The 14,648-nt window shown below is 35.2% G+C and overlaps 3 protein-coding genes across 3 annotated transcripts in view; 2 read left to right on the top strand and 1 right to left on the bottom strand.

Moving 5' to 3' along the window:
- LOC108780994 (protein MEMO1) overlaps positions 1-1,238 on the top strand; it is a 3,280-nt gene extending 2,042 nt beyond the window's left edge. Inside the window, exons 6-8 of the mRNA XM_018548852.1 lie at positions 30-249; positions 345-449; positions 538-1,238. Coding sequence (XP_018404354.1) covers positions 30-249; positions 345-449; positions 538-675 — 463 coding nt within the window. The 3' untranslated portion in view covers positions 676-1,238. The remainder of the gene's footprint in view (positions 1-29; positions 250-344; positions 450-537) is intronic.
- Positions 1,239-2,436: 1,198 nt separating this feature from the next.
- On the bottom strand, positions 2,437-10,721 carry obe (activating signal cointegrator 1 complex subunit obelus). The gene is made up of 11 exons (XM_018548686.1): positions 10,591-10,721; positions 10,329-10,420; positions 10,040-10,188; positions 9,726-9,965; positions 5,447-9,655; positions 4,643-5,134; positions 4,372-4,562; positions 4,122-4,284; positions 3,227-3,484; positions 2,768-3,116; positions 2,437-2,674 (listed from the first exon to the last, which is right to left on the bottom strand). The coding sequence occupies exons 1-11, from the start codon at positions 10,719-10,721 to the stop codon at positions 2,586-2,588; spliced, it is 6,363 nt and encodes a 2,120-aa protein (XP_018404188.1). The 3' UTR covers positions 2,437-2,585.
- Positions 10,722-12,753: 2,032 nt separating this feature from the next.
- The window catches only part of SCCRO3 (defective in cullin neddylation 1 domain containing SCCRO3), a 3,571-nt gene continuing 1,676 nt past the window's right edge, over positions 12,754-14,648 (top strand). Inside the window, exons 1-3 of the mRNA XM_018548792.1 lie at positions 12,754-13,148; positions 13,644-13,810; positions 13,966-14,273. Coding sequence (XP_018404294.1) covers positions 13,726-13,810; positions 13,966-14,273 — 393 coding nt within the window. The 5' untranslated portion in view covers positions 12,754-13,148; positions 13,644-13,725. The remainder of the gene's footprint in view (positions 13,149-13,643; positions 13,811-13,965; positions 14,274-14,648) is intronic.

The raw sequence follows: 14,648 nt of genomic DNA, 5'->3' as shown, positions 1-14,648 counted from the left end.
TATATATATATATATATATACACTTCTAGATTCAAGGACTCATTTACTATAATTCCAATTTTGGTGGGATCTTTGAGTCCGGAAAGAGAGGCGCTTTACGGGAGATTATTAGCACCCTACATGGCTGACCCTCAAACATTGTTCATCATTTCTTCAGATTTCTGCCACTGGGGACAACGTTTTCGCTATACTTACTACGATAGATCATGTGGACCTATCCACAGATCTATTCAAAATCTTGACAAAATGGTATGTTTAAAAATTTTTTTCTTTCAGCAAAGGCAGTAATTAGTCTCATAATTTAAGACTTTACAATGTCTATAATGTTATATTTGTTAAATTAGGGTATGGACATTATAGAGACTTTAAATCCTCTAATGTTCACCGAATATCTTAAGAAATATGGCAATACTATATGTGGTCGACATCCAATTGGCGTTTTATTGCAGGTAATAAAGTAAAAAAATTAAATGTCCACTATAAGTGAGTTAAATTGCAATTATTTTAATCAGTGTTATATTGTATCTTTTTCCACAGGCAATTCACAGTCTTAAAGGAAATACAAATGGTCAAAGAATGAATCTGAAATTTTTGAAATATGCTCAAAGTAGTCAATGTAACAATATGAATGACAGTTCTGTCAGTTATGCTAGTGCTTCCTTAGTTCTTGAGTGATAAAACTGTACATAATATCAAATATGGTTATTGGCCAGTTCGCTGATTATAAACATTTTCTTGAAGTGGAATGATGTTTAACAGTAAGATGACAGTAAAAAGTTCTACAAATTATTAAACGAGATTAGGCTGAACGTTGAGATTTTATAATGCAAGAGGAGACACTGAATTTAACTACTGTAACGTCTAATATTTGTATAATATAGCTATTACGCGATGGGTGTTGGGACAAATGTTAATTTTTGCGCTATATGTTAACAAATAGAAATGTACTATTACCAAAATAATTTTTGCATAATTGCGTTTCGGTTTATTACTTACAAGAGATATTCAGTACTTCCAGATTTCAATATGGGAAGGAACTTAAATATTTCTTTGCTTTGATTTTCGATAAAACTATTTTAGAATGAATAGCAAAGTGCATTTCATGTGTACTTTGGAGAAAGCAGATTTCAAACTATTGGCAAAGAAGAGAATATTGTTCATTGGCACTTACAAATGAGTCTGCTGTGTGTGTGTGTGTGCGCGCGCGCGTTTTTAATATATATATATGTATGTATATATATATAGAGAGATGTATTAAAACTGTTAATTTGTACCTAAATTTATATTTTAAATATATTATTTACGTGTTAAAAGTAATATAATTTTTGCGGTGCTTTAATTGTGTTATGTTTAAGAGATACATTGAATTAGCAAAATTTTAAAATTATTTTTAGATTGGCATAGATTAATTTAAGTTAAATTTATAAAATAGTGTACTGTGCTATAAGAATAACTATACAATTTGCTGTTTTGGACATTTGGACTATATGCATATATACATACAGCTCTCTCTCCCTCCCTCCCTCTCCATATATATATATATATATCTTCCTCAATTAAATAATTTAATACTTCACATAAAATTTACTTGAATTATTTCGCCATTTACTGATTAAATTTAATTAAATTTGCTATTAAGCTTCTAAACATTTTGTAAAGTCTCTTCTGTGCCCTTAGTATGAAGAATCTGTATCATAATTGATATATCAGTACAAGAATTTTGAACTTAAGGATTTAAAGTACGTACACATGCGCGCGACCACACAAACTTCTTTTTCTTTTCATACAAAGCAATGGAACGATCTCATATCCTTCCTATTATATAATCTACTATTACCTAAGCATAGAGGGGGCAAAAGGGAAATAAATCGAATAAATTAAATATTATATTACTGTAACACGATGTAAGTTTGAAGAAGGATCAGTATATATATCTAAATATATTGAATAATTTTTTATTTCTAATACTTTTATTACATGTATTACAACATCTCTATCATACAATATATTTCGCGAAAGCGTGATTTACGATATAGAAAACTATCTCGCCAAAACATTAATTAAAATTAATGATATACAGCAATATCGATTCATTTGGCAGTAAGAGAAATCGTTTGTAACAAAAGTATTGTACGAAATTGTACAACTGATCCTGCACGTGTTGCTTTTTCTATCTTTATATACCGAGGTAATAAGGTTTATATTTGTATGAAAAAATCAATATAATCCATACATATATATTTCATAGACGTGTAATAAAATTACGTGAAGAAAAATATACAATGTTTCCGTATACAATTTATGATAAATATCCCATAATCATGTCCATATACATTTACTGTAAATCTCATTTTTCACACTTATCTCACACACAATATATACATTAACAATCTTATAAACTTTTTTTTTTATAACTAATAAAGAGAAACAGGGCTACGAGCTAATAAATTCGTTAAAATCTTTAATATTTTTTTCTTTATTTTTGTAATCCTTGTATTAACAATATAGAAAGGTTTGTGACAATTGAGCACCATATCACCTAATGTCTTTTTTTCAGTCTTAGATGTTGGCTATTATTTAAATATTTAGCATGTTACATCTAAACAAATACTGTACTGTTGATCCAATCCCATATAGCAGTCAGAAATCAAGTAGAACGCTAACTTTATTGTTCCTAAAATAAATGTTGAAATGTTTATTTCAAGAAACTCGTAGAGATACGCGAGACATATCATAGACATCATTGACAAATTGATAAGTTATTTACCCAAGCTATTAGGTGTAGTGAATTGTAATTGATAACATCTCTGCTGATTGTTTATACCAGATACCCTCTTTAGAGCCCATAATTCTCTATTCTGAATGTCGCCTAGTACCAAAAACCAACTTTCATCCTTTCCTTTTAAAAACATTGGACAATGTGCTTTCAAAGTTTTAGAATTATTCGTTCTTTTCAATCCAATAGTTAACGTATACTCCTCATTCCGCTGAACAGCTATGGAATCACCGTTATTAGGTTTCAGCATTATCCTCCTCTTTTCAACGTTGATATCCCGAGAATTCTCCAACATTAAATCAATCGATATTATCGGCATGTCTCTGATTACTTGATGTATCTATAGAAAATAAATATTTTGACTTTTCACACACAACATGAATTTAAAATAATATTTTTTATAACATGCAAATAATACATTTTAAACAGATATCTTTCCAATTTTATTACCTCCTGTATTTGGTTTACCCGATATTCTTTAAGTAAAACCTTTGCAAGTCTGTTATAATTGTCATATGTGATGGAACACAATATTGGAAGAGCCATCGACAACGATGAAAACAACCGTAAATCTTCTGTCCTTATATGCGGTAACGTCGTTATTGCAGATTCATCTATCCATCGCGCTTGCACAATCATTTGAAACAGTTGCATTATCCTTAATGCACTCGTTAACCATCCACGTTCTGCGACTGTATCGATCATTGCCTAAAACATTTTCTCTGTCAGTATAGTCAGTAATCAAGTCTAAATATGTATACATATGTAAAAGGTGGCTCTCTTCCACCCTCTTTCTCACATGCCTTAGAAATTAAAAAATAATAACATTAAGAGAAGCCTCGAGACAATAATAAATAAATATTAATCTAATTTAATAGGCAACGAGCCGAAATAAAAATATTACAATTGAGAAGAGAAAGAAAATGTATTTAAAATAATAAAAAATAAATAACAGACGTTTCAACACCAATCGGGTCATTTTCAATGTTGACAAATTATTAAATTATTAACAGAACATACAAAGAATATTAACGGATTTTAACAATTTCATGAGTACATCGCATTAAATAAGATATTAAATAAGTTTTAAAGCATTTTATGCTGATCGTTAGGATGCTTGCCAAATGTAGTCAGGCCAAATTAAAGTAGTCCATCATTAAAAAGTCGTTGTCAAAGGTAGTAAAACTTAGGAAGCATCGTAACGGTGCAACAAATAAAAATTCTCTTGTTAAATGAAGAAATATTGTACAACGTATATTGGAGCGATATTATAAGTGTCTGCAATGAAGTACCGCAAGATCTATTAGAAATTAAGATCCATTAGAAATGAAATTTATATTCATACCTGTATTATTCTGATTGCTTGATCGAGCACTGATTTTAGATCGGTGATATAATCGGTGCAAGGTAATGGTAGTCTTGAGAAATGAGCTTGCAGTAAGAGAAATGCTTTTGTATGTGGAGAATCGTACTGATTTGCGGAATAACGGCATAGTTTTGCTAGTTCCCTGTTAAATACATTCACGTTTGTAAGAAAAAAAAGAAATGAGCGAAAGAAGCGTGAATGACTTACTTATCTCTTTTCCAAGACTTACTCATTCAACAATTCCTCGTTATGTCGCACAGGTAATTCATTGTATTCATACGAGTTACAGAGTATACGTAAATACTGATCCAACGTCAAGTTCTCCTCTAGCAATTGCGTAAACATTAGCATCGTATTGTGCGACAAATAATAGAATGACGCTATCTTACCCATTGGCAACGAAAGTAAAGTTTGCTCATCCTAGATAGAAACATATCAGGAGATTTATCTATCGAAAATTATTAAGCTACTCCATTACATTTGATCATCGTAACCGATACCTCATCATAATCGATACAATGCGAATCCATTAACGACTTTACGGTGGTCTCTACCAATTTCGAGAGATATTCGTTGATACAATGAGGCTCTAAAATATCCAGATCGTAATATTTCGGATTTTTCATCAATCTTCGAAAATAATATGTCCACGTTAAATAATCGAGAAACTCTTGTTTATTCTTGATAGTACCAGCGACAATTTCAGCATTAATATGATCAGGTAACACTCCCATCAGACTCGATTCCACGGGAAACGGTTCGTATAAAAATTTCTTGTAGAAATTCTTCTTTAAGTCATGCACAAGAACAACCGCCACACCAGAATCGTCAAATTGCGGTCTACCAGCACGACCCATCATTTGGAGAACGTCTGTTATCGGCATATCCACGTAACGCTTTAATTTGCCATCGTAATATTCCGTGCCCTTTATCACCACCAGATGAGCAGGAAAATTAACACCCCAGGCCAAAGTGGCTGTAGTGATTAGTACCTAATTAACAATTGATTAATACAATTATATTCATATAATGAGTGAGATAATTACTTTTTAATATAATTTTTGTTTTACATAATTATACAATACTGTGTATAACTATGCAAGAAAATGGATATACTATGTATAAAAAAGTTGGTAAATTTTATACCATAAATATAAGACTCTTATATACTCTTCACAATATCTTTGTATTATTTTTTAATAAATATAAAATATAAGCCTTTATTGTTTTCTGTATTATGCATTGAATTTGAAATGCAATCAAAGCTGTTGAAGGTATAGTTGCAACTGATTTTACCTACATACCTGTATCTTATTATTGACAAATAATTCTTCGACGGTTCTCCTGTCTCTGTCTTGAAGACCGGCATGGTGAAGGCCAATTCCAAAGGCAAGTGTGAGCTTTAGATTTGAGTCATTTATATTTTCCAGAATGTTGTTCATTTGTTCTTCCGGCATTTGTAACCATTGCTTTGGATTATCCTCCGCCGCAAGATAGGCAATAAGATCCAGAGCGGTCAGGCGAGTTTGTCTGCGAGAGGAGACAAATACGAGAGAGGGACTGGTGGGCGCGTGTTGCCTGATCGCTTGGAAAGTTGGTCTATTCATGGTCGCCATCCGGGGACAGTATTGTTTACCGGGAAATCCACTAATGTGAACCTCCAATGGTACGGGTCTCACAGATGGCCGGAAATTGTAGAGACCCATCTCTTTGATACCGAGCCAATTAGCCAGATCTATCGCGTTGGCCAGCGCGGTCGAGAGCCCGACGACTCTGACCTTGTTGTGCGTGTGCGAGGATATGAAATTGGTACGAGAGATGATCACCTCGAGAACCGGACCGCGATCCTCGCCCAACAAATGAATCTCGTCGATCACTATAAGCGCCACTTTCTTCACGTAGCTTCGCGTTTGCCAACTCCGGCTGATACCATCCCACTTCTCGGGCGTCGTAACGATCACACTCGCGCTGGCTATTATCTTTATGTCGGGTGACACGTCTCCAGTCAGCTCCACCACTCTCTTACCTAGTCGTTCCTCCAACCGTACTTTCCAGTCGTTTATGCGTTCCCTGACCAGAGCTTTCAGGGGTGCTATGTAAACAACCTTCTGATCGGGATTCTGTTTGAAAACGCGAAACATAGCAATTTCTGCTGCAATGGTTTTTCCCGAGCCGGTCGGAGCACCGAGAAGAACATTGTTATCCGTATGATATAGACAATGAAAGATTTGCGTCTGTATTGGATTGAAATGGGAAAAATTATACAAGCTCTCAAAGTTTGGATTTTTGAGAACGGTTATTGGTAACGGCTGCAATTCTAATAAATCTGTATGCGGGGGATGAGTCTCTGGCAAAATGAGATTGTAAAAGGTCAACGGAAACGTGGCTTCGCAACCGAGCCAATGATCGCTCGTAACTTTGACAAGATACTGCGTCGGTAATGATTCGGACAATGGTATAGTCACGACGAGTTCTTGCTGAAGCTTCTGATAGACCATCTTCTTCGTCAGTATAAAATACTCGTGATGATAAATAAAGTTATAATCCGGGTCCTCGATCCATATCCAGAAAGCCTGCGAATTCTTTCCGTGAACCTTATCGTTCCAGCGAAACTGTGATGCTAATTTGAGTCGTATCCGCAGGATAGTGCGCGTAATGGGTTGTAAGCTATAATCTACATCCAATGCGGGCAATTCGTCACAACACTTTTTCACCAGTATCGCCGCGCGTTGGTCCCGTAAAATATTACTAATTTCCTTTACATCTATCTCTTGCAACCGATGGACCTCCAAGTTCCGTGATTCTATCTTATTGATCACCTCCATGGAGAGGCAATCGAATTGACGCAGCGGCGTTAGCAGTTCCCACTGTTGCGCCTCAAACATTTTTGCCATCTGCAGCAGTCGTCCGGCCATTATTGCGTTATTGCGTCTGAGCATGATCTCGAACAGCGCTCTAGCTATTCGCAAGGCATTCTGCGTGACATAAGCCTGATCGGATATCAATGACGGCATGTTCACTTGGCCCCTGGACAGGTACGTTTGCAACAATATATTGACCTTGCCATGGACATTCTCCACACCGCCCTGTGGTACAAGCTGACATTCTTCCATCAGCTCATCTAACTCGGCCACCTCATCGTCTCGTACCTTGAGCTGCTCGAATTCTTGAGCATGCGATATCATCGCAAGAATCTCTGTTTCGGTCATGACAAACTTCTGGAGCTCGTTGAAAATCTCGACTGTGTCGTATTTGAGATAATAATGGCTCGCAATACGTCCCAAATCAGTCGCATTGAGATCACCGGTGCGCGTATCGTATCTGATCATCTGCGCTTTATCCAACGCTTTCGCGGCGGTGTCGACGAGTTCTTTCCGTTTCTTTTCGAGATTTCCGTCATTCACGAGATCCTGATAAACCATGCCGTATGCCTGAAAGTTCAATTTCATTCGTACAAAGAGATAGGTGTAGCTTAACCATTCAACCGCTTCTGTCACGTTGGATATCGTGCCTAACGCTATCTCAGCATTTAAATTGTCGGCCAGATACGTGACGAAGCTGCTCTCGATCGGTATTTGATTCGTCAGCAGCGAGAGATAGTGAGATAGCTTACTGTGCGACGTAATAATGGCCGCGTGTCCCGACTTGTCGAATTGCGGTCTACCAGCGCGACCAAAGATCTGCAATACATCCAGGATGCCCAAGTCCACGTACGAACCATGCTTGGAATCGTAGATCTCGGTTCCACGTATGATAACTGCATGCGCAGGCAGATTTACGCCCCACGCTAGCGTAGCGGTGCACACCAGCACTTTAATCAGGCCGTCGGAGAAGTATTTCTCAACGAGATTCCTGTCGGAGCGCAACAAGCCAGCGTGATGTACCGACAGTCCGCTGTTGAACAACTCACCGAGATACTTGTTGCGCGACTTTGCAAAAGCCTTGTTTATCTGCCTTGCCTGTCCGTCGGACAGAAAGTACTTGAGCGTATTGTTTCTTAACGCAAGCTCCTTCAGGACATTCGCAGTTTTCACGGTGGCATTTCGTGCGTGCACGAATACCATGACCTGATGGCCCTGCTGCACCATTTCCACGACATTGTTGTAACATACCAAGTCCATGTCGTTCATCTGTTGCAGCGGCTTGGTAGCCTTCACGCCAATGAAAGTCTGACTAAGAGGCACCGGTCGGAAACGATGATCAAAGTAGAATAATCCCTTGTTTGGGTTGACGCGCAAAAATCGAGCAACGTCCACATAATTTGGAAGCGTCGCAGACAGTCCGACTATCCTAATCATACTCTGCGACGACTCCACCTGACGCAGGGTTCTCGCAACCAGTGCCTCCACAACGGGTCCCCGGTCACCATGCAGCAAATGCACCTCGTCGATGATGAGCAGTCTCACGATACTAGTGAGGGAGATATCGCCCGTACCTTTTCTCGTGACAACGTCCCACTTTTCCGGTGTAGTCACTATCATCTGGGTTTGTTGGATCTCTTGTTTTGTCAGTTTCATATCGCCCGTCAGCTCGCGAACACACACACCTAGAGGACCGAGTTTTTTGTTAAAGTTACCAGTCATTTCCGCTGCTAGGGCCTTCATTGGCGCGACATAGATTATTTTAAATTGATTCTTTTCTAACTGTCCGTCCCGAATGTTCTGTTTCAATTGATGCACCACAGTTAGCATGGCCACGTTTGTCTTTCCCGCTCCGGTTGGGGCACAAATCAATAGATTCTCATTAGTGTTGTATGCCGCGTCAAAAACTATACTTTGAATTTTATTTAATGATGTTACGCCACTAAAAGCTATTTGACCAATCTCGTCTAGAGAAGATATCGACACGAGATTTACATTAATATTAATAGGTTCTTGTGTCGATATCGGTATATGTACTCGTTCAAAGAGTTCATTATCGTCCCTTATAACATCTTCGGCCAACAATAACTTTTGTCCTGATATAATGCTCGCTCGCTTGGCATTTACTTTAGAATCAAATACAAATGGGAAACTTTCCTGCGTGCCTCTCTCTAATGCATTTATTTTAGGAAATAACGGGATACACGTGGCTTTCAATGCCTCTTGTCTCTTCATTTGCAGTTCATTCTCTTTCCTCTCAAATTCTCTTTCCTCGGTTTCCAACTTAGCATCTCGCTTGTTCGCCATTCTGTTGAACTTCTTCTCCTCTTTACGTACTTGTTTATATAATTGCCTTTCCATTTCGGATTGTACAGTCACTTGACCACTCATTATCGGGCCTCGCACACTCATTTGCGATCTCTTGATCATTTTTGGGCACAAAAATACTGATAATATATTCCTCTGATGTTCAATAATATATTCGATAAATTCAAAGTGTTTACAACCTAACAGATCGAATAATTCCGTTTGTATATTCTGAGAGGTCTTTAATTTTTCTATTATTTCTGTTTCAAAATCTTCATATGACATATCTTTACTGTGTTCTTTGTAACAGTTTCTTAATCCTTTTTTAAACATTGTTTTATCAAACTACAAACAGGGAAAAAGATAAAAAAAAGGACTGAAAAATTAATTTCTTGTTCTTTAAACAGATACTCACTATAGATACAGTCTGTGTCAAAGGTTTCGTTTCATGTATCATCATTGTAAATTTATCGGTATTTGAATTTGTTTTCTTTATAGACATATTATGAAGTTTAACAGTATCGGGCCATACGACCCTAGCTGGATTGTAAGGAATATTTGCTCCAAAAATCTGTGAATCTGGAGTGTTCGTATTTAATTCTGACAATAATTTCATAGTTTCTTCATAACATTCTATCTGAATTTCATTGACTACCTATAAAAAAAAATTGCAATAAAAAAGCATACTTCTTACAGTACATTAAAATTGTAGAAAACATCATATCATACCTGCATCATAGCTTCTGCACACTGAAATGTTATATGTCCTGATTTTTGACCAAGTTGGTTATATTTTTTTTTCGACATACTTTTGTCTTCAATTAATAAACATAATGCATAAACTGTGAATTCATTAATAATGTCTGAGGAATCATTTGCTAGAAATGAAAAAAATTTAATTTTTCAATAAATTGTTTTTAGTACAACAAAAATTCTTATTAAAGAAATATGTTATCTAATAGAGTAATAAAGCATTGAGTCATTTATTTATCCAATTTAATCGCTATTTACTACACACCTAGAACTCGTTGCACAATGTTTCTCAATGCTAGCAGATGTGCCACAAGATTTTTAGATGCATTTTTGCATATATCATGCCAATCAAAACTGCTAAAATATATAAATACATATCATATCAAGATGTACATACATACACATGTATACATATTATAAACAAGAGAATATCTAATATTTCTAAGTGTTACACAAAAATTATACAAACTCACAAGATACATAAAAAATTCCATAGATATTCTTTCCAACCTAATATATCCATCTACCTTTTTAATCTTTTTGTTCGTTCCTGTCTTTTCTTCAGTAAGTTGTTTGATTCGCAGTCCGGTGTTTCTTCTCTGTGTTCTAGAGAAGTAAACATCCGTAAAGATCTAGTGATACGTGGTAATTTTGGCATTGTGTCCTATGTGTATTACCTATTAATAAAATATAAAAATAAAATTACATATATATATATATATATATATATACTATACATTTTTCAAAATCATATAATACAAATACCAACGTACAAATTATCATTTGTAATGTAAAAAATATAAATTGTAGAAAGACAAAAAAGAATATTTATTTAATACTAGTGCATAAAATATAGCTTATTATATTACTTGCTTATACATTTTGAAACATGTACAAGCCAGAATATAAAAAATACAACAATGAAAGAATTTATAGGTTATCAAGATTATCAAGTGCCAAATATAGAATTTAACGTAAAAGATAAATTATGATTATAGATTATTCAATGTAAGAGCGTAAAATTTTGTTCATTTTCCTAGTATTATAATTGTATTTTTATAAAGATGAAAATTTACAAAATTGTTCCGTTTATATATATGAGCACGCAAACCACATAAAAAATTCAGGAAACTGTGCAAAAAGTAATCAATTACATGATAGGTCTGTTTTTTATTGCTACATTATCTGAACTGTTGCAAGTGGTATAGTAAGTTGAAGTAAAACAAACGTATATTTATTTCACTTCATTTATTGTATGTACCATATGCACCCATTCAGAGAGAGCAGTAATAAAAAACAGACCTGATAATGCAATATGTCCGAAAGGGAACACAGAGTAAAACATAAATATTACATATTATTCATTCGTTTTTTAATTATAATTAAAAAAATTTTATTTATAAATTTTAAACAAGTATTAATAAAAATTTATTTCAAACAATGGATTAATATCCGTTTCCACTAATGTAGATTAACTTTAATCTCGGTTTAACTGTGTTAATCTTTTTCTAATTTTTAGAACTAGAAAAAGACGAAGAGCAAATTGAACCGAGAGCAAAGTTAATCTACATTGATGGAAATGGGCATAAATGGTCAAGATGTCGGTTCTTGAACGATCTACTGTTTGTAGTCAATTCGATATAAATATTTGTTAATTTTGTTTTACTTAAATATATGATATTCGATCCATTTACGTACCAGAAAAGAGCTTGATAATAGATGCTGATAACAATTGCGTAAAAAAGAACAGTGATCGTCAATAATCGAAATAACGGAAATAATTAACAAAAGTGGTGTCTTTGCCATGTGATTTTCAGATATTTGACTATCGACCTGTTTTCTGTTCCTGCCACAGATGTTTTACTGTGGTTCCTGCACTAGACTGAACTATAGGACTGCGTTCCGTTTTTCACGCATATGCACGCATTCCCCTATAGTATACGTGACGCTCACTATTATATAAAATGCGCGCATAAACGGAACGCAGCCTTTAAAATTATTGTGATTTCACTGTATCGTCCAAGTTTGATTATCATTATTAATAGAGATGATAACCGTAGAAAAAGTTATAATTTTGCGGCAATATATATAAAATATAGCATTACAAGTATGCATACTTATTTATATGGAGCATTTACATAATAAAAAAAATCATTAATTTAATAATGTAACCCAAATATTTATATTAATAATCGCAAATTTATATCATTGCCGATAATGACAACGCTCTACAATTACTTTCGTGTCCTTTTGATACGGACAGGTACGGACGAAAATTTGCCGAAATGTCGGTGACAACATTGACGACACTGTGTGCAACATACGAAACAAATAGCTCTAGCCGTGTGAATGAAAGGACCTTTTCTTCCTTTGGACCACTTTGGACACCCTGAGGCACGAGGAACGTCTTCGTTGATCACAGTTGATTCACACTATTCACAGTTGATGAAAGGGATGAGGATGAGATCAGATCAGGTCCAGGATCTGATGTGAGAATCTTGGTCATACTATCGCAGTCAGCTGTGGATGGTTGTGGACGAAGTCCACATTTTCACTTGAGACGCTCGGAACTAGTCGAGAGAGACGTTGCTTGATGCTCAATGGTGAACGTGTGAGTGAATGCATCGCAGCGTCGTCGATTACGATTGACTGCTGCTGATGCTTGGCTGTGATTGCCAGCGCAAACATCACGGTGGATGAATATCTCGCACGTTTGGAATGAGATCACCGTTGTCGCACAGTCTCACCGGGTTACGACATCGTCGCAAATGACGGAGGCTCGGCTACCAGGTTGCGGAATTTCATTCCGCCGGGCACTCGTCTCTTCGATTAATTAAAAAAAGGAAAAATGCCCTGTAACAAATAAGAGACATGAGGAATAACGCGACGGTTTTTCGTCGTTGATCCGTCGCTAGGACAACGTATTTTAGGAAAACCGCACGATATCAGATGTTGGGAGCATTCCTCTACTTCCTTCACTACTTAAAAGATCTATTAATACGGTCGAGACGACGTATTGTCTCGCGACAAGTCTCAAGCGAGGACTCAGGAACTACAATGGATAATACAGATATGTAACAATAAGGTATCGCCTGATTATCTATTTGTTTTTATGCCTCTTTCCTACATCTTCCCTCCATCTAAATTATTAATTTTATTTATACAAGTGGAGCTTACAGAACCTCTCGACATTACAAATCCTTTCCTTGTTTGTTTTTCTGTAAACTTTTGTAGTATCTATCTATTTTGATAAGATTGACAAGGTTTCTCAAAGATTGTACAAATAAGAACTAACCATGAGACAGTTATTGTCTCTTGTAATTTGTATAAATTTGTTATTTTTACTTTCCTCTTTCTTTCCTTGACATTGTAATAAGTCTTTACGAATTACTATATATCAATGTACTTTCCAGCAAGAGACATAGAATCATTGTTCTGTGCTAATGTTAAACGAAATGACCATCATCTCTTTTGCTGAAAATACTGCAAATCTTATGGCTTGAATGTTTATACTTAGTAGAAGCGGGTAGAAATATTATATTTAATATAGGCCATAAGTGAGAAAAATATTATTTTTTAGCTTTCCATCAAGACTGCCAATGTAAGACTGAATTACTGATGCATGGCATAATTGTCTTTGATGTCAAGTACGGTCAGCATCAATGGGAAACTGTTTTTCGTGCTTCAAGGTGCCACTTCCACCATCAACCAGTACTGATCACACGATTGTATTGGAGCACAAAGACGGTAAATACAATCACTTTTTTCTTATACATTTTATTTTTAGGTTCTTTTCAATACAAACACTTGTATGTACAAAAAATTGTTTAATTGATAACTTATTCAGTTCCATTTTTCTTACGCTATATAAAAAGTCAATTTTTTAAAATTCTTTTTCATAGAAACTATGGAACTCAGAGGTTTGTTCCCAAATTCTTGCCAACAATCCAGTTCTTTTGTGCCTGAAACACATGCAAACGGGAACAGAAAATCTACAAGTGTGCTACCTACATTTAATAATGTAGGTTCGGATAATTGCGGATCTGTACCTAATGTACAAAGTAACCTGCGTTTAACACGAGGGTTCTATGCGCGATTACAACCACTAGGACGATCTAGTACATCATCGGGTCTTAATTTAAGTACCGAACCTAGGCAGCAAAGAGAACCATCAGAGAGTAAATTAAACGCTCTTTTTGACCAATACAAGGTATAATACATAAAAGATACTTCTATAAAAAATCAACACTGTTGAGAGACCGTATGTTCATGTATTCAAGCATGCAAAAAAACTTTTAATATTATATTTTAACTTTAAAAAAATTATAATATTATATTTTAATTATTAATTATTAATTTAATTATTAACTTAAAAAAAATTTTAATATTATATTTTAAAATCAACAGAAAGTGTAAAGCCATTCGAGTCTTGAAAACTGGATGTTAATGTTTATTTTATTATGTGAATTTTATATACTGTGTATGTAGTCCCCCCCGCGACGCTGATAGATTTTCAGCTTTGACGCATATTCACTACCACAGTAATATCACTTAGTTAAATTGAGAATCAATTTAACCAATTTTT

Source organism: Cyphomyrmex costatus, unplaced genomic scaffold (assembly GCF_001594065.2).
Source record: "Cyphomyrmex costatus isolate MS0001 unplaced genomic scaffold, Ccosl1.0 scaffold75, whole genome shotgun sequence".
NCBI lineage: Eukaryota > Metazoa > Arthropoda > Insecta > Hymenoptera > Formicidae > Cyphomyrmex > Cyphomyrmex costatus.
Note: the sequence above shows the minus strand (reverse complement) of the source record. Positions and strands in the feature narration are given on the sequence as shown.